Source organism: Poecilia latipinna, unplaced genomic scaffold, assembly GCF_001443285.1.
Source record: "Poecilia latipinna isolate Pla-1442-1.1 unplaced genomic scaffold, P_latipinna-1.0 Scaffold1143, whole genome shotgun sequence".
Taxonomy (NCBI): domain Eukaryota; kingdom Metazoa; phylum Chordata; class Actinopteri; order Cyprinodontiformes; family Poeciliidae; genus Poecilia; species Poecilia latipinna.
This window is the reverse complement of record NW_015113759.1, coordinates 141,748-158,269: the sequence shown is the minus strand read 5'-3', so window position 1 is coordinate 158,269 and position 16,522 is coordinate 141,748. Positions and strand designations below refer to the sequence as shown.

The window sequence follows — 16,522 nt, the reverse complement described above, 5'->3', positions numbered from 1 at the left end:
TTATAAGTGCAAAACTTATATTTTTTTAATACAGATCTGGCTTATTTTTTCCTGAGTGTTGTTCTGTCAGGAAGTTGTGTTTTTTAATGTCCAGTGATTTGATTAATGGTTTCAGTTCTAGTCTACCACTTGGTGTAGTCTAAACCTGCAGATTATTTACAACCAAGGACTTTAAGGTAGAGGAACCCAGGAAATGACCCGAGCACAGCCTGTAAATTCCTACTGGAAGTTTCCTACTGGTACCTTGTGAGTACCTGATAAAGTAGCCATGTTCCTGAGCTCCAGTCCTCAGGGACCACTGACCTGCATGTTTTAGGTGTTTCCCTTCTGCCACACACCTTCAGGCTTCTCTTGGTGGCGAGTGTAAGAACAGGGAAGAGTTTCCGTACAACTTTCCGTACACTTCAGTCTGTTCCCATGAAGAAGTAGTTCATAGAACTGGTCTGTACCTCACCAGTCCTGGACTCCCTTCAGCTGTTGGTCCATAAGGTTTGGTACAGTTAGGAATGAGCGTCTGGCGTCAGTCTACACTGTCCGTTGGTTAGGGGACAGAAAAACATCACTGCTTGCAGCGAAAATGAGACATACTAGCTCAGGTGTCTTCATATCCAGGTCTCTAGTGTCGATATCTGGCAGCTTTTAGATGCGTTTCTGCTTGAACACACCTGAGTAAAATAGTCATTAGCAGGACTCTGGAGATTTCACTGAGCACTGAAAGGTGACTCAGGCATTTAATTGAGGTGTGTTGGACCAGGTAGACATCGAAAAGTTTCTCAACTCCTTTAGGACTGGAGCTGAGAACCTCTGCACTGGTGAGAGTCCCGTTTGTCATCGGGCTATGATGCAACATGAAGTGGTTGGGTTTAACTCCATTTAGTCTGTGAGAGATAAACTAGCGGTGGAAACACTCTCCTGTACCGAACCGCACCAAGCCGTGCCATACGGCTGAGTGGAAATGAGGGAGTATCATCTAACTATTCCCTAGTCTTTAAGTACCAGGAACATACAGGGCTGTGTGTGAGTATAGGCTCCTTATAAGCTAATAGTGAAGTTCAGACACTTGAAATGCCTGAAAACTTTCCTTAGTGTTGTGATCAGCGTTGAGTAAGTAAGAAAGCACCAGACTGCCTCACCCTGTCGGTTTCTCTACTCACCTGGTAAGTAGTCTACAGAGTATACGCCGATGAGGACGTTTACACTACTTACATGAAACCTACATTACAGAACTGTTTGTACAACAAAGTAGCCATTAAATACCCCATCTGTGTCCAGAAAGATCTACACAGCCGGACTTTTAGGAAAAAATAGGAAAATACAGCATCTACTTGAGTTAATCATAGGTTCTCTGTAAGAGTTAGTATCTTTACCCCCAAAGAGATTTAAATGTGCCCTGCAATAAACTTTTAAATAGTATGTACCCCATATGTACATCTCTGAAGTATACCATAGAGGTAAGTAGTTAGAAACAGAAATATACCTGATAGAAAGTAACCCTGAAAGTAACACATAGACAACTTATGTTGACTTAAAGTAACTAAATATTTACTCCAAAGTAAATATCAGGTTATATTTACCCTGTAGGTATCATGGTACCTGTACGTATTAGAAAAAGTGGCACAATGTATGTACTGTGTAAATAAATACCTTTAAGTTCCCCAAAGAGAAGGTACTTGACCAAATGTTCTCCACGTTTATGAGAGGGACCATTTGGGCATTTGCCCAGAGCAACATTAAAAAGGGGGGCACACACGTACTGGATAAAGAGATAAAACCTGCCAGATTCACCATGAACATTTTCCCTTTTCTTTTATTCATGTTCTGCCACCAGGAACTGCCTCCTGGTGCTGAGCAGGTCCGCTGGTCCGGTGGGAGAGACTATTCAGACTCTCCCACCCAAGAAATTCTGATATTTCCCTGCATTTTACTGCTGATGTGTTTCCTGTACCTGGTGAGGAGTACCCTGTCTGAACATGTGCTGTACTCCAGATGTCCTCTGTAGGGGTTCCTCTACAGGGGTAAAGATTCCCCCTAGAGGGGGTACAACAAAGTACCCCCTCTTTGTTGTACCCCCTGTCTTTACGCTCCTCCAGGTGCGTAAAGATCCCTGAGAAATTACTTGTAAGTAATCTGTAAACCCAGGTTCTATCTACTGTTTTCACGTTCCCTGTAAGATGTACGAACCCTGAAGGCACCATGCTGAGTGATGTACCGTCTCTGGTTTCCCCCAGTGCAGCCAGAACCAAATCAGTTTTAGTTCAGATTGTCTAGAAGCAACAAATCACCAGAACAAAACCAACATTTATTTGCATCAACAAGAAGCTGCTTTAGTGCTCGTCACGTTTGCATAAGAACTCTGCAGCACGACAGAAGCGTTTCCGCCTGGACTCAGACGTCTCCTCCTACATTCATCAGGTAAAACCTTAAATCCAGTGAAAGTTGCAGATCGTCCTTCCAGTTCACGTCCTGAGCAAACAAACTGAAACATTCAACATGTCTTCCAGAGACTGGACCACCTGAGCTACGTGGAGGAAGTGATTCTACCGTTTTACTGCATGAAGAAGTTGGGATTTGAGCCTTTGAGATGATGGAGCCACATGTTGCTGAGTTCATGTCTAATCTGGGCTGTTTGGATCCCTGAGAGCATCAGAACACAGACAGGAAGGTCCTGCACCAGAACGTGAGACTCTTCTAGCTGCTCAATCTATTCTCTGTCATCTAAACTAAACTTGGTGGAAGTTTCTGCTCATTTTTGCAGATTAAGTTCATAAATAACGAAAATCTGGTTTTTGCAGAAAAACAACGATTTCTTTTAAATTATCGTAGATTTTAGGAGGCGGAGGACCTTTTCTCCTTCTGCCGCAGGTGGATCTTCATGTGTCGCCTCCGCTCATCGCTGCGCGCAAACTTCCTCCCGCACTGCTCACAGGAGAACGGTTTCTCCCCGGTGTGCGTGCGGATGTGCGTGGTGAGGTGGTCGCTGCGGCTGAAGTTGCGCATGCAGATGCGGCACTGGAAGGGCTTGTGGCCGGTGTGGATGCGCAGGTGTCGGCTCAGCTCGTCGGACCGGGAGAAGCGCCGGTCGCAGCTCTCCGCGGGGCACGGGTACGGCCGCTGGTGGACCGGCGTCTTGCTCGGCCGGTTCGGGTACTTCCGGGGTCTGAGGATGGGCCTGAGAGGGAGGTTCTGGTGGGTGGGGAACGCCGCGGACATCGGGCCCTCCACGGCCGCGGGTGGAGCGGCCAGCGTAAAGTTCCTGATGGTGTTGAGCGGCGTGAGCGGCGGCGGCACCCTGAGCGGGTCCAGCGGGTACGGCAGGGACTTCCGGTCCGGGAAGGCCGACTGGAGGTCCCGCTGGCAGCTCTGCTGGTAGAAGCCGCCGTACTCGGGCATGATGGAGAGCAGCGCGGGGCCGTCCACGCCGGGTTTGGGCGCGGAGCTGTAGGGCTGCGGGGGGTGGTAGGACCCGGAGCAGGTGGGCGGCGCCAGGTAGCCCGCGGCGGACTGGTCCTGGTACATCTCCCCGCTGCAGGAGTAGGACGGGGCGGGGTGGGGGTGCGCGTACATGTGGCTGATGTCCGGCGGGCCGTGCGCCATGCCGCCTCCTCCTCCAGGTGCGTAAATATCCGGCGCGGACCCGGACTCCGGGGCGGCTGCGATGATGTCAGCGCTGACCACGTCGATGGGGTCTCCGGGTGCCCACGGCGCTCCTGCCCCCCTGGAGTCCACGGAGAACCGCCCGCTGAACGTGCGTAAAGTGGCCGCGTACTGCGCCAGATCTCCGTGGATCTGCAGCTCAGGTGTGCTCCTCCCCTCGAACAGCAGTTCACCTGAAAAACACAGAAAGGAGACGTTATGGTCAGCAGCTGCAGGTCGCTCTGCCGCAGCCAGGTGAGTCAGCTTACCGCCTCCATCCTCCTCTCCCACCGGCTCTTCCTTAAAAACAGTCAGCCCCCCCTCCGCCGTGTCCACCACGCCGCTCAGAGACGCAGAAACTCCCTCCAGCAGAACCTTCGCGCTCATCCCGAGGATCTTCAGCTGGGTTTCTAACACGGTGTCCCCGGTCCGCTGCTAGCGGCTCTCGGCGGGTCCCTTCATGCTGTCCACTAACCCCGCTCCTTTCTCCGCCTCTCTGGTCGTTTTAGCGGCTCCCACGCGGCTCAGGATGCTTATAAAGGGGATCTCTGGGTGTCCCTTGACGTCACTGACCAAATATGGACTTGGCCTTAAGAAAAGAGGGAACTCCAGAAATAGAAGAAGTGGAGCCGCGGTGAGGAGAGAAGCCGGATTATTAAAAATAAAAAGATCAAAGTGGATTTAAAATTAGACTTTCAGGTTTAAATCACGGATTTATTCCCAAAGATCATCACGCATCATTTTCAGGATTTGTTTTAGGGGGAAATGAGATGCGGGATTCGGAATTCCGGCCGCGGTGTCTCCATAAAAGGTCCTCCGGTGAGGTGGCAGGAGCTCCGGCTGCTTATATGGCCGCTATCCGGGGGAGCGGAGCCGGCGGAGCCCACACACCGCCGGCAGGGAGCGGCTGGGGGCCGGCCTGAACCCCGAGACATCCAACCATCCGATCATCCAACCATCCGATCATCCAACTGACCATCCATCCATCCATCCATCCGGTCATCCATCCATCCATCCATCCATCCATCCATCCATCCATCCATCCATCCATCCATCAGGTCCTGGTCTCCCCTGGATCTCCTCCTCACCATTAAATCATTATTTTAAAACTGCAGTTTGATTTTTCTCAGGTCATCTTTGATGTTAAATATTTTATGTCTAAAGGTTTTGTTGTGACATTAAAATGTAGTGTAGCAGAACCAGAACCAGTGCTGTCAGAACCGCAGTTCCACTCAGAATCATTCTGAGGGCCACAAATGGCCCCGAGCCACACTTTAGGTACCCTGATCTAAAGCTCATCCCATAACACCATAACTGCATGTTAGTATTATATAGAATAATTACTTATTACACAAAAATGACCAAAAAAGAGAAAAACCACCAAAAAAAAAAAAACTTAAGAGAAATCTTGCAGGTTTCCATGGCATGATGCTGCCACTGCCGTGTTTCACAGCTGAAGTTCTGCATGTTGGTCAGAAAGTTCTGATCTCATTTGACTGGAGGACTTTTATTGTTTCCTTCTTGTTTTATTTCAGCAGATCCAGGAGCCACATCGGCACGCCGCACCGTTCAGATTTAAACAGGAGAAATGTTCCTCGTGCCTCCAGTTCGCTCTGCTCTGTTTGTGCTGAATCTGAGAGCAGGAGGACTCTGCAGCCTTTCAACGCCCACAGATCCAAAAATGTTGCCGTGCATTGTCGCTGTGTGGCGAGCCGCCCACCCCGTGGCAGATGGGGGTTTGGTAGCAGCACACACACACACACACACACACACATACACACACACACACACACACACACACACACACACACACACACGCACACATACACACACACACACACACTCAGAGTGCAGTGAATGGAGTCAGAAAACACACCCGATCTGACGTGTAAACCCTCCCACACACTCCGGTTGCTCTGCAGCAAACTAACTGGATCTCAGCTCCTGTTCCTGTCAGATTCTGCTGCAGCGCATCTTTATTTTCCGCTCTCTGTGCGCCAGCGAGCCGCGTCTCCGTGGGGACGGCGCCCTGTGTCCACCCTTCGCCCACGCTCCTGCGGGCCGCCGGGGCTCTGGGGGGTTTGTGGTTTTGTGTGGAGCGGCTCTGGGTGTCAGCCGGGGGTCCGGCGGCCCGGCAGAGCCCGCCGCGCCGATTAATCATCTGTCATCTTGGGGTTTTTGTTAATATGGATCTTTGTCTTCGTCTTCGGCCGCAGCTCTCCGCCTGCTGCCCCTTTAACATTTTTACAGACAGAAAAACAGACAAACGCAGCAAACTGCAGGTTTTAAGGTGGAACCTGCAGCAGCTGTCCGAGCCGCCGTGACCTTTGAGGCCTCAGCTTGACCTCATGTTTAAAGCCCAGAGATGTTCCCAGTTCTTTATCACCATCAGATCTGAACCTTCATAAAATGAAAACAGATCCTTATTTGTGCGTCGGATCGTCATCTGAAGTCATTCCGGCCTTTTTTAGAAGCAGCTTCCCTGCGTGGATTCAGAGCCGAAGCTGTAGGAGTTGGTGACTCACAGTGGAGGGAAAACCTGCTTTAGTTTTAGGTCCTGGATTATTTCTCTGGTTTACTGCTTGGTTGTTAAACTGGTTTAGTCCTAGTTCATTCCCGGTTTTCCTGGATTATTCCTGGTGTTCAGTGGACCAGTGGAGTCGGATCGTTGCTGATCGACTCTGGTTGCATATTCATGTGAGGGTATTGACTGCTGGGGGTCGGATGATAGATCGGAGGATCTGCATGAATGAGAGGCTTCAGAACCAGAACCAGGCCCGGATTATTAACCTCTAAACAGACTCTGGTTCTGATGGGTCCATTTGGTTCTGACGGGTCAGAACAAAGAACCAGAGGAGTCCTGATGGCCCAGCTGCTCTTATCATGATAGTTGGTGGAGAAAACAGAACAAACTCTAGTTTTAAGACCCAAAAACACAAAATATTCATCAGTTTGGTTTGAAACAGAAATTTTTTGTCTCTTTTATGGACAAAAGTTTTGAGCTAAAGTCGTGTTTTTACTTTAAGGCATTTCTGACACTTTTTAAGTGTTTACATTTCAGATTCTTTCTAAGTTCAACATAAATGTCTTCTTTTAAACTTACATTTAAAGTTGCACAAACTTTTGTTTTAACTACCAAAAGAAAAATGAATCTGGGAAAAACAAAAAAGAGAGAAATAAAATGAACACAGAAAACAACAAATAAGATAAAAGTATAATTATTTATATTTTTAATAGATTATATAAAAAAATCTATTTTTAATATAGATTTAAAATCTATTTTAAAATTCTATACCTTTAAAATTTGTATTTTAAAATATTTCTCTCTTTTCCCTGAATTTTTCAGATTTTTCTTTACTTTTTTGCTTCTTTTTCCGTTTAATCTAGAAATTGATCAAAATGTCTTTTTGTGGATTTCTGGTCCAAATCTATTATTTACACATTTATGTCTGCAGTTAAAAATCTGCAGACATTGTTTTATCATCTTTCTACTGCCAGATCATGAATACATGAAATAAACTTATTTTATGTTGATAAAGTTTTAATTTTTATCTCTAAAACAATAAAAGAACAAAGCAGAAAATGTGAGGGTTTTATTTCCTCTCTGAATCTCCTTACTGTTTATTGGTCCAGTAAATATGTGGAATATTTACTTTTTCATGTTCATGATTTTTATTTAATCATAAATAAATAAAAACCAAATGAACATTTCTCCATAATTAACTAAATATTTAATATTTTGTCTGATTTGCAGCATAAAATTCCTACAAATGAAGTTTTATTAATGATGAAACATGTTTCATGATTTTTCTGTCTTTTTATTTGGTTTTATTTGGTTCTGCTTTAATTCAATCTAAACACTAAAACCTGCAGGGTAAATGAGTCTCTTTGTGTTTCAGCCCATAAAGACGTCGTGAAGCAGAAACAATAAAAGTAAAAGGTTCATTTAAAGGTTTTCCAGAAACACGAGGCTTAATGATGCATTTAGAGCTTCATGTTCACATTAATCTGTTTAATCTGTTCTGCAACTTTCTCCTCCGTTTCCACGTTTTAACTTTCTTTTGTCTTTCCTGGGATTTTTCATTTTGAACAAAACATTTAAAATGTTTCAGTTTAAACCGGATTAAACTGACAAAAACACAAAACATGACTTCAAAATAAGTGAATAATCATGAAAATCATTTTTATTCAAGTTAAATTTGATTTGTTTGTAAGCGTCTCGTATTGTTTCATTAATTGAAACTTAAAGGAAATGTAAAAATGTTCTTGTTGCCCTGCAGAAGCTTAATCTGTTGTTTCCCAAACAAAATGAGAGAAACTGAAGGAAAAACGTGCCGACGGTCCATGTTGATCCGTTTCTCTCCAGTTTGGATGAAAATGCAAAGAAAATGAATCAAAAATCAAACAATAAAACATATTTTCTTCTGGGTTTAGTGATGAAGGCTCTCTGTCGTCCTCCTGCATTTCCATTCCAATTCATTAAACTTGAAGCAATTAAAACCTAAAAAACCTAAAAAATTTCTTCCTTTTAATTTTTATTCTTCCATTTTTATGATTGAACAAATTAAATAACCTGTAAGATGATTTATGAATTAATGTTTTCATTCAATGAACTTCCAGTTTTCTTTTTTGAACCAAATGCTAAAATGATTTCCAGGTTTTCATTTATTCATATTAAGGTTTAAAAATCAAAAACTAAAAAGTGGATTTTAAGTAAAAATCTTCCAGCTGACATCAGATCAACATTTTGATCTCAAATTTGAGCTTCAAATTAATAAAGATGATAAAAAAGAAGCAAAAAAATCTTTTCAAAACACAAAGTATAAAAACTTATTTTTGGATTATTTGTCATAAAATAATCATTTATTAATCGTTTAGAGGTTAACAGATCTCTGATTTTGAACTAAACTCCAATAAAACTATCTTATGTTTTTCGGCCATTAAAGAAAAGATGAAGAAACTTTGCAGGTTAAGTTTCCTTTAAAGGCTCCAAGTTGTTAAATCTGTAACAGAAATGTGAAAACACTTTTTAAAAAATCCAGGAAAACTTAAAATATTATTTTTGTTGCATTTTGAAGCTTCATTTCTGTAAAAAGAGAACATGTGCAGCTTTGTCCTCGTCTTTTTACTCCATGAAAGCAAAAAAGCCTCCAAAGTCTGAAGAATTTATGCTTTTTATTATATTTTATCCACTTTTAGTTTAAGATCATTTAAAATTAATGAACTGGAGGTGAATTTTTACACAAATGTTCCAGTTTTGACTTTAAGCTGAAGCCAAGACTTTCTCTGAAATGCAGGTTTCTGATCTCCTCCTTTTGTCTTTGGAGTGAGAATAAGCAGCTAAAAATGATAATCTAATGTTTTATTTCCTTTTTTCATTTTAGATAAAGGATCAAAACTGATTCCACATGAAAATAACATTTATGAGTTTGACTTGGAAAACAAAGAAACGAATCTTCTCCAAACACAAAAGCAACTCATTTAGATGGTGATAAAGATTTCCAGAGTTCCTGAAGGAAAACAGATTATTTCAGATTTTTTCTGCTTCTTGTCTGAATTTTTCTGCAGCTTTCATCGAACCTGAAAACACAGAAAGCAGCATTCCTCCGTGTTTTCAACCAAAAGAGTCACCATGAAGCTGCAGAAACAAACTAAAAACCAAACCTCCAGGTTACATTTTTCATTTTCTGCCACCAAACTGAACTTTGCAGATTCAGAAGATTTCCTGCAGATTTCAGAACAAATGAATCTCATTTAGTCTCAGTGATGAAATCTGCTGCTGTTTTCTTTCTCCTCCACTTGAAGGTTTTCTGACCCAAACGTGAGAAAAGATCAGTTCTGGACGGACTCACCGCTTTTGGGTCGCCTGAGAGAAGACGAAGGCTTCAGGAGAGGAAGACGAGGAGCTCCTCTTCGTCACCCAGAAGTTACCCGCTCCTCTGGATCTCTGGATCTGCGGCTCGGCCCGGCAGGACGGGGGGAAAAGAGGGTCCATCCGGGTCCCGAGTGGGCCGCCGATCACAAAAAGACTCGGAGAGGCCGGGAACGAGTGGGAGGGAGGGAACAATGCCGTTCCCACCTCAGTTTGCTGCCACCCTCGCAGTTAGAATAGTTATGGAAATGAGGCGGACCTCAGACTGGAACCTCCTGCAACCTAAAATCAGCCTTTCTGCTGGACGGAAAACGTTCACCATCTTCCTTCAGGCCTGGCCTAGTTAAAGCAAATCCACCCTGGAAGCAGGCTGCAGTATGCTAAAAGAACCTTAAAGGTCATCATGAGACATTCAGCAGACTCTAACTCATGTTGATATGAAGTCAGAGACACAGATTTAACGTTAATGCAAAGAAGAAATTTACTTTCTAAAAACCCTAAAGATCTTCCTGAAAAAACGAAAACGATGTTAACGACAAACTAAAGACTTCAGTGGAGCACGGAGGAGGAGGAGTCATGGCAGGGGATGGTTTCAGGACCTACACAGTTTCAGTTGTTACAGTTAGGAACCAGAGATCAGGCTGAACCCTGGACCTTCACAGACACATAAAGACAGTTACAAAGTCGGCCTTCCATCAGCTGGAGAACGTTTCCAGGACACATTGAAGATCTGCTGCTGTTGGATCAACCTTCAGACCACTCTGGTTCTGGTTCTGGTTCTGGTTCTGCTCTGACCAACCAGATCCAGAAGCAGAACTAAACATATAGAAGCAGCATTCAGCTTCTATGGACCATAAATCTGGAATAAGCTTCAAGAAAACTGAAGACCTGCTGAAACACTGAGTTCCTGTAAATCAATGCTGAACTCAGCTGCTTTTGAACCAGAATAAATGAAACACTGACCAACATTTTGATGTGTGTTGATTTTTTATTATGGTGTTCACAGCTGTTAACTGTATGATGAGGTTTTGATGCTCAGGTATGATTATGAAGTATGTTTGACTAAAGTTTCTGGCTGTTTTATCCACTGTGGGTAAATTTACTGAATAAAGAACAAACATATTTTAACCAAAAATGAACCAGATACAGATCTACAGTTTACATTGAAGTGAGACCTCCTGTTGGTATACCATCTTTGTTTCCGTGTTATTTTCTATGCGCTGAGGCAGTTCTGCTGTCTGAATTTATTATTTTATAATTTTGTTATATTTTTGTTTTGATTTAGTCTTTAAACTCCAACAACACATTTTAGTCTGTCAGATTAAATCAGATTAAATCATTTTAAATCTTAAATCAGGTATCTTGATCAGTTTCTCAGTTTTTACTCACTTGTTACATTTTGCTTTTACTTGAGTACAACTTTTGCTTGACTTACGTCTGTAATACAAAGTCTTGGGTCTATTCAAAACCCAGATTTGATCTGACTTAAAATTGAATGAATAAGAAAGCTCAGATTAGCAAGCCTTTTCTTGTTACGGAGAATAAAATAACTATTTTCTAGAGATGTATAGAAAATAAACAGTAGATATCAAAATGTGAGCATTTACTAAATATTTAATCTTTAAACAAGTAAAACTGATAACATTTTAAATATGTATTTTCTTATAAAGTTTTGATGCTAAAATAAGCTCGCTAAATCAACCGATGTAACCCCTTTGTGTCATATTTTATGCGGAAATTAAATTGAAAGTTCATTTAGCCGTTTTCAGAATAATGTCGCCATCTAGTGGAGTTAGTGTTGTACTTTATTTCCTCAACTCCCGTGATGCTCTACGCTGAAGGAGTCACGTGTTCTTTCCGACCAATCGTGTCATTTGTTTGTCCGTTGCTGCACTGCTATTGGTGGGTTAAACTTTAAAAGTACAGTTTGAAGTTCTGGCTCTGAGCGCCATAGGAGTTTTCTGTGAGTTCTTGCCGAGGACTCGGAGGAGGAATTAAAAACTGATTACCGACATTTTACTTATTTAAGCTGTTGGGAAATACATCGCAAGATTTTATAGCGGCACAGAAGGAGAAAACACTCCTTCACTCGGTGAGTTACTCTGAGTTTTAACGGCTCATTTTGCCGGAAAAGACGCTAATCTTTACCGGCAGATTTCAAACAGCGGGGGGTTTATTCTGCGTTTAATGGTTTCTTCCGGTTACAAAACATCGCTGTGAGGTTTTCTGCGGTCCTTTCGGTCTGTGGCTGTCTGCTAACCGGAGCTTTAACGGCGTCCGCAGGCTCTCAGACCCGCGGAGAGGCGCTTCTCTCTGCGGCCACCATGGCTTCCACTAACGGTACCGGAGGGAGGCGAGAGGAGAAGGGCCGCAACATCCAGGTGGTGGTCCGGTGCAGGTAAGACAGAAAACCGGGTAAAAGCAAAAATCTATTTATCCTAACAGAAATTATCCAAGTTTCTTCAGAGAGTCGTTGTGGATGGTGGTGATGCGGCGCACGAAGAATCTCCAGTAGCAGTCAATCTTGCAGCGAATCAAAAAGCCTCTGACTGAAGTCTTTTTCCGTTTTACCATCTCATGACTCTTCAAACAGGATATCATCTGTCCTGTTTGTTCCTTCAGAACAAACAGGACAGCAAATATACAGCAGCAGAACATGACATCAGTTGTTAGCTAGCTCTGCTAATCCACCTCATTTGCTTTTGTTTCTCCTCTTTAAATCTCTGTCTGGTTGTTATCTGAGGAAAGATGCAGTGTTTTTCTCTATATTAAATGTAACCAATAATAAATGAGTTTGATTCTGCAGGAACTTCCTGTTATTTGGTTCTGCTTCCTGTTTCAGGCCTTTCAACACCATGGAGCACAGGGCGTCTTACGGAGTTATCGACTGCGACCAGAGCAGGAAGGAGGTGCTGGTCAGGACTGGCGGCGTAAATGACAAGTCCTCCAGGAAGACCTACACCTTCGACATGGTCAGAACCCGGTCAGAACCCCTGTGGCCCGGTCAGAACCAGGAGGTAAACTGGGTCTCTCATAGGGAACGTTTATTTTCTCCAGGTTTTCGGCCCGGCTGCGAAGCAGATCGACGTGTACCGCAGCGTGGTGTGCCCCATCCTGGACGAGGTCATTATGGGATATAACTGCACCGTGTTTGCGTGAGTCGCCTCTGGTTTCCTCCCGATCTGCTCAGTAGACACAACAGGGATCCTGGAAAATGCTTGAATTTAAGTCAGGTGTTTTCAAGGTTTGGAAGGTGCTGGATTTTCAAACTGCAGTTTGGTTGTAACATGCAGCCGAACATTTGATTAAAATCTTAAATTGGAAAACATTATTTAATACTTTTACACATAAAAGCCACATTTCTTTTGCTGTCTAAAGTAAAACTTTTTTTTTCTTATGTCTCTTAAAAATACCAAAATTATTATTATTCTGTAATTAGTATTTTTGCTTAAGCATTTACTTTAATGTTGAGGTCATTCACCTTAACATGATTTGTTTAGATTGAAATATTAATTATTCCTGAAGGATTAATGACTAATTGATCTGTTATTGAAATAAAAGGTTGGTTTATATTTTAAACCTTATTATAATAGAGAGATTTTTTTTTTGCTAAATTAATGTTTTGTTCTTTGACACGGGGTGTGATGCTGTGCTAGAGCCACTGTACAGGGATTATTGAGGAAAAATGAGAAAATCATCAAAATTATCAGAAATTTTTAAATTCATCTCAGAAATTTACTCCTCAGTTTTTGTTCCATCTACAAAAGAACATCGTTGTAAAGATGTGAGACATTTGAAAACGTGTCTATTTATTTTACATAATTTCTGCTGCAGAATATTTACACTGATAAATTGTATAACGGTGAATTGAAACCATGTTGTTGTTTTTTTTTTTTGTTTTTTTTTTCAGTTTGTTTTGAGTTTTTATCTCCAAGATTTGTAAACAAACCTTAAAGTTTTTGAGTTTTCTTGTTTGAGTCGAGTTCTGATCCACTTCCTGTTTGCTCTGCAGCTACGGTCAGACAGGAACCGGGAAGACCTTCACCATGGAGGGGGAGCGCACTCCGAACGCGCAGTTCACCTGGGAGGAGGTGAGTTTGACCTTTGACCCTGTCGGCAGCGCTCCGCTCAGCGGCCTGACCCCCTGCGGTTCTGCAGGACCCGCTGGCTGGCATCATTCCCCGGACGCTGCACCAGATCTTCGAGAAGCTCAGCGAGAACGGCACCGAGTTCTCCGTCAAGGTTTCTCTGCTGGAGATCTACAACGAGGAGCTGTTCGACCTGCTGAGCCCCACCGAGGACGTCAACGAGCGCCTGCAGCTGTTCGACGACCCGCGCAACAAGGTGGGAGCTTCTGACTGCGCTGGTTCTGGTTCCGGTCCTGGTTCTGGTCCCTGACCCGGCCCTGTGTGTGCTGCAGCGCGGCGTGGTGGTGAAGGGGCTGGAGGAGGTGGTGGTCCACAACAAGGACGAGGTTTACCAGATCCTGGAGCGAGGAGCGGCCAAGAGGCGCACCGCCTCCACCCTGATGAACGCCTACTCCAGGTTTCCATGGCGACCACGTTTAGATTTTTAACTAAGTTTGTTTTTTTCTCTCCCAAAAAAATATATTTTTAAAAAGTAACTTTTTCACATTACAAACTGTTTAATTATGAGATCATCATCATATTAGCAGAATAAACTCAGTTTTACCAGAAAACGGCTTTAAAATCTGATGTGAACCTCAGTTTGTTTTTTCCTTCAAATTGACATAATCATTTCAAACTGCTAATACTGATGCATTAGAAAAATATTAACTACTTATTTTTATTATTTTTACTGAAGTGCAACTTCAACATTCCTCATTTTAACTTTTTGTTGGTTTTCATGCTGCAGTTCTCACAAAGTTACTGTTTTATTCTCTTAATGTTGTTCTGGTACCAGAACTAAACTTACTAATGTTGTTCTGGTAATATTGATATTCATTTATGACTTTTATTCACATAATTAATAAAATAAAATGAACTGTAAGCAGACATTAATATTCTATTGAAGAGCTGAAGGTCCAAATAAATAAAAGCTGTAGAACAAGATGGCCGCCCTGGGCGCGCCAACGTCGCTCTGAATGGAAACCGGCTGGTTGGAGGGAAAAACCCAAACTTTGATAAATGTCTGACTGGGTCGGCGCCGCCTTCAGAACCGGTTCTGTCTCTGCAGCCGCTCCCACTCCGTGTTCTCCGTCACCATCCACATGAAGGAGATCACCCTGGACGGCGAGGAGCTGGTGAAGATCGGCAAGCTCAACCTGGTGAGGAACCGCCCAGACCGGGTCAGGGACCCGGCCAAGCACCTCTACTGACCCGACCCGCTTCTGTCCAGGTGGACCTCGCCGGTAGCGAGAACATCGGCCGCTCCGGAGCCGTGGACAAGCGGGCCCGCGAGGCCGGGAACATCAACCAGTCGCTGCTGACGCTGGGCCGGGTCATCACCGCCCTGGTGGAGAAGAGGCCTCACGTCCCGTACAGGTGGGCCGCACACAGAACCGGGCCTGGCAGAACCAGCAGCTGGTCTGGGTTTAACTCCGGGCCCGGTTCTCCCACAGAGAGTCCAAACTCACCAGGATCCTGCAGGACTCGCTGGGCGGACGCACCAAGACCTCCATCATCGCCACCGTGTCGCCGTCCTCCAGCAACCTGGAGGTAAGACCCGGTTCCGACCGCGACCCGAACCCGGTTCTGAGATATCTCACCCCGACCGCTGCTCCCTGCAGGAGACGCTGAGCACGCTGGAGTACGCCAGCCGAGCCAAGAACATCATGAACAAACCCGAGGTCAACCAGAAGCTCACCAAGAGGACGCTGATCAAGGTGGCGCTGTGGAGCCGCCATCGTTTCCTGATTTATCCGTCACATCGTTTCATGTTCTGGAAAATCTGGAGCTTTTTCTCTGTCCTGTCAGGAATACACGGAGGAGATCGAGCGGCTCAAACGGGACCTGGCCGCCACCCGAGACAAAAACGGCGTTTACCTTTCATCAGAGAACTACGAGTGAGTTCAACCGAGTCCTGAGGAAGTGTTCACTCGTTCACAGATTTCTGTCCTCAATATTTATGGTTTCATTATTTTACTTTTCCATGCACAAGTTCATAAAGAAACTCAATGGTGACAAAACTAGTACAGAAATAGAAAAACGATCTTTAAATTCCTCTGAATGGTGAGAACAAAGTGTAGACTGAAAAGAAATGCTGGGTAGAAGCAGAAGCTTATGATCTTCACTTTATTGAACATAAAGCTCCACTGAGATCAAAGCAGCAGAATCTTTCCTGGAAATGTTTCCAAAACATTTCCAGGAATTCCAGGTATTTCTCCCTCATTACATTCAGTCCAGAATCTCTAAATAGAAATAAGATTAGAGACATTTTTAGACTGTAAGACTTAAAAATCTGTTGTTTTTTTGTTACTCGCCACATCGAGTCAGGCAGCAGCACAAATGGGATGAAATGCTGCCACCTGCAGGTGGGAGTTGGCATCGCTGAATGTTTTTAACCAGTTTAATGGAAAATTTCAGGCGGGATCGTTTTGAGTTCTGATGAATCTGAATGAGTCGGACTGAAAGGGAAAAGTTTGGTTCCAATAATCAATGGAAGCTTTTAGCGGCTTGATGTGACCCGGTTCTGTCCTGCAGGAGCATGATGACCCAGATCACGGCCCAGGAGGAGCAGATCGCCATGATGGAGGAGGAGCTCAAGAAGGTATCTGCTCTGTCCGTCTCCCAGCAAGAGGTCACGACCCCGGCAGTTCAGATTGGAGCTGCTCGTTAATGAGTGTTAGCAGCTAGCGAATTCATGTGTCCTTGTCTAAAATTCATAAAACTAAATGTAAGTTGGTCTTTAATATTTTACTCACTGGTTTTAATTTGTATCTTGACAGGATGATTTCATCTAAATCTCCTTTATAGTTTTTTTTTTTTTTTTTTTTTTTTTTGACTTTTTTGGGGGAAAAAAGTTTTGGTTGGGGCTACCCCTAAATAATGGCTAAGG

The 16,522-nt window shown here is 43.7% G+C and overlaps 2 protein-coding genes and 1 long non-coding RNA gene across 6 annotated transcripts in view; 2 read left to right on the top strand and 1 right to left on the bottom strand.

Moving 5' to 3' along the window:
• Window positions 1-2,278: 2,278 nt before the first annotated feature.
• LOC106959983 (early growth response protein 2b-like) lies at window positions 2,279-4,145 on the bottom strand. The gene is made up of 2 exons (XM_015052884.1): window positions 3,903-4,145; window positions 2,279-3,827 (listed from the first exon to the last, which is right to left on the bottom strand). The coding sequence occupies exons 1-2, from the start codon at window positions 4,018-4,020 to the stop codon at window positions 2,827-2,829; spliced, it is 1,119 nt and encodes a 372-aa protein (XP_014908370.1). The 5' UTR covers window positions 4,021-4,145; the 3' UTR covers window positions 2,279-2,826.
• LOC106959989 (uncharacterized) lies at window positions 3,804-10,706 on the top strand. Of its 2 annotated transcripts, none has more exons than XR_001427476.1 (4): window positions 3,804-3,888; window positions 5,169-5,374; window positions 9,202-9,303; window positions 9,439-10,706. It is a non-coding gene; the product is annotated as an uncharacterized LOC106959989 (long non-coding RNA). The 2 variants fall into 2 exon arrangements; XR_001427475.1 differs by lacking the exon at window positions 3,804-3,888 and adding an exon at window positions 4,182-4,267 and having other exon boundaries at window positions 4,393-5,374.
• A 699-nt stretch (window positions 10,707-11,405) lies between these two features.
• kif11 (kinesin family member 11) overlaps window positions 11,406-16,522 on the top strand; it is a 13,179-nt gene continuing 8,062 nt past the window's right edge. For all 3 annotated transcript variants that reach the window (XM_015052877.1, XM_015052879.1, XM_015052876.1), the window contains exons 1-13: window positions 11,406-11,597; window positions 11,789-11,903; window positions 12,348-12,477; window positions 12,563-12,660; window positions 13,518-13,596; window positions 13,664-13,849; window positions 13,926-14,050; window positions 14,702-14,792; window positions 14,864-15,009; window positions 15,087-15,183; window positions 15,255-15,350; window positions 15,442-15,530; window positions 16,168-16,234. In XM_015052877.1, the coding sequence (XP_014908363.1) occupies window positions 11,830-11,903; window positions 12,348-12,477; window positions 12,563-12,660; window positions 13,518-13,596; window positions 13,664-13,849; window positions 13,926-14,050; window positions 14,702-14,792; window positions 14,864-15,009; window positions 15,087-15,183; window positions 15,255-15,350; window positions 15,442-15,530; window positions 16,168-16,234 (1,278 nt within the window). In that variant the 5' untranslated portion in view covers window positions 11,406-11,597; window positions 11,789-11,829. The remainder of the gene's footprint in view (window positions 11,598-11,788; window positions 11,904-12,347; window positions 12,478-12,562; window positions 12,661-13,517; window positions 13,597-13,663; window positions 13,850-13,925; window positions 14,051-14,701; window positions 14,793-14,863; window positions 15,010-15,086; window positions 15,184-15,254; window positions 15,351-15,441; window positions 15,531-16,167; window positions 16,235-16,522) is intronic.

Coding starts and splice junctions, on each gene's coding strand:
- LOC106959983 (XM_015052884.1), bottom strand. CDS start 4,020: ATGAGCGCGAAGGTTCTGCTGGAGGGAGTTTCTGCGTCTCTGAGCGGC. Junction 3,828..3,902: donor GGGAGAGGAGGATGGAGGCG/GTAAGCTGACTC, acceptor TGTGTTTTTCAG/GTGAACTGCTGTTCGAGGGG.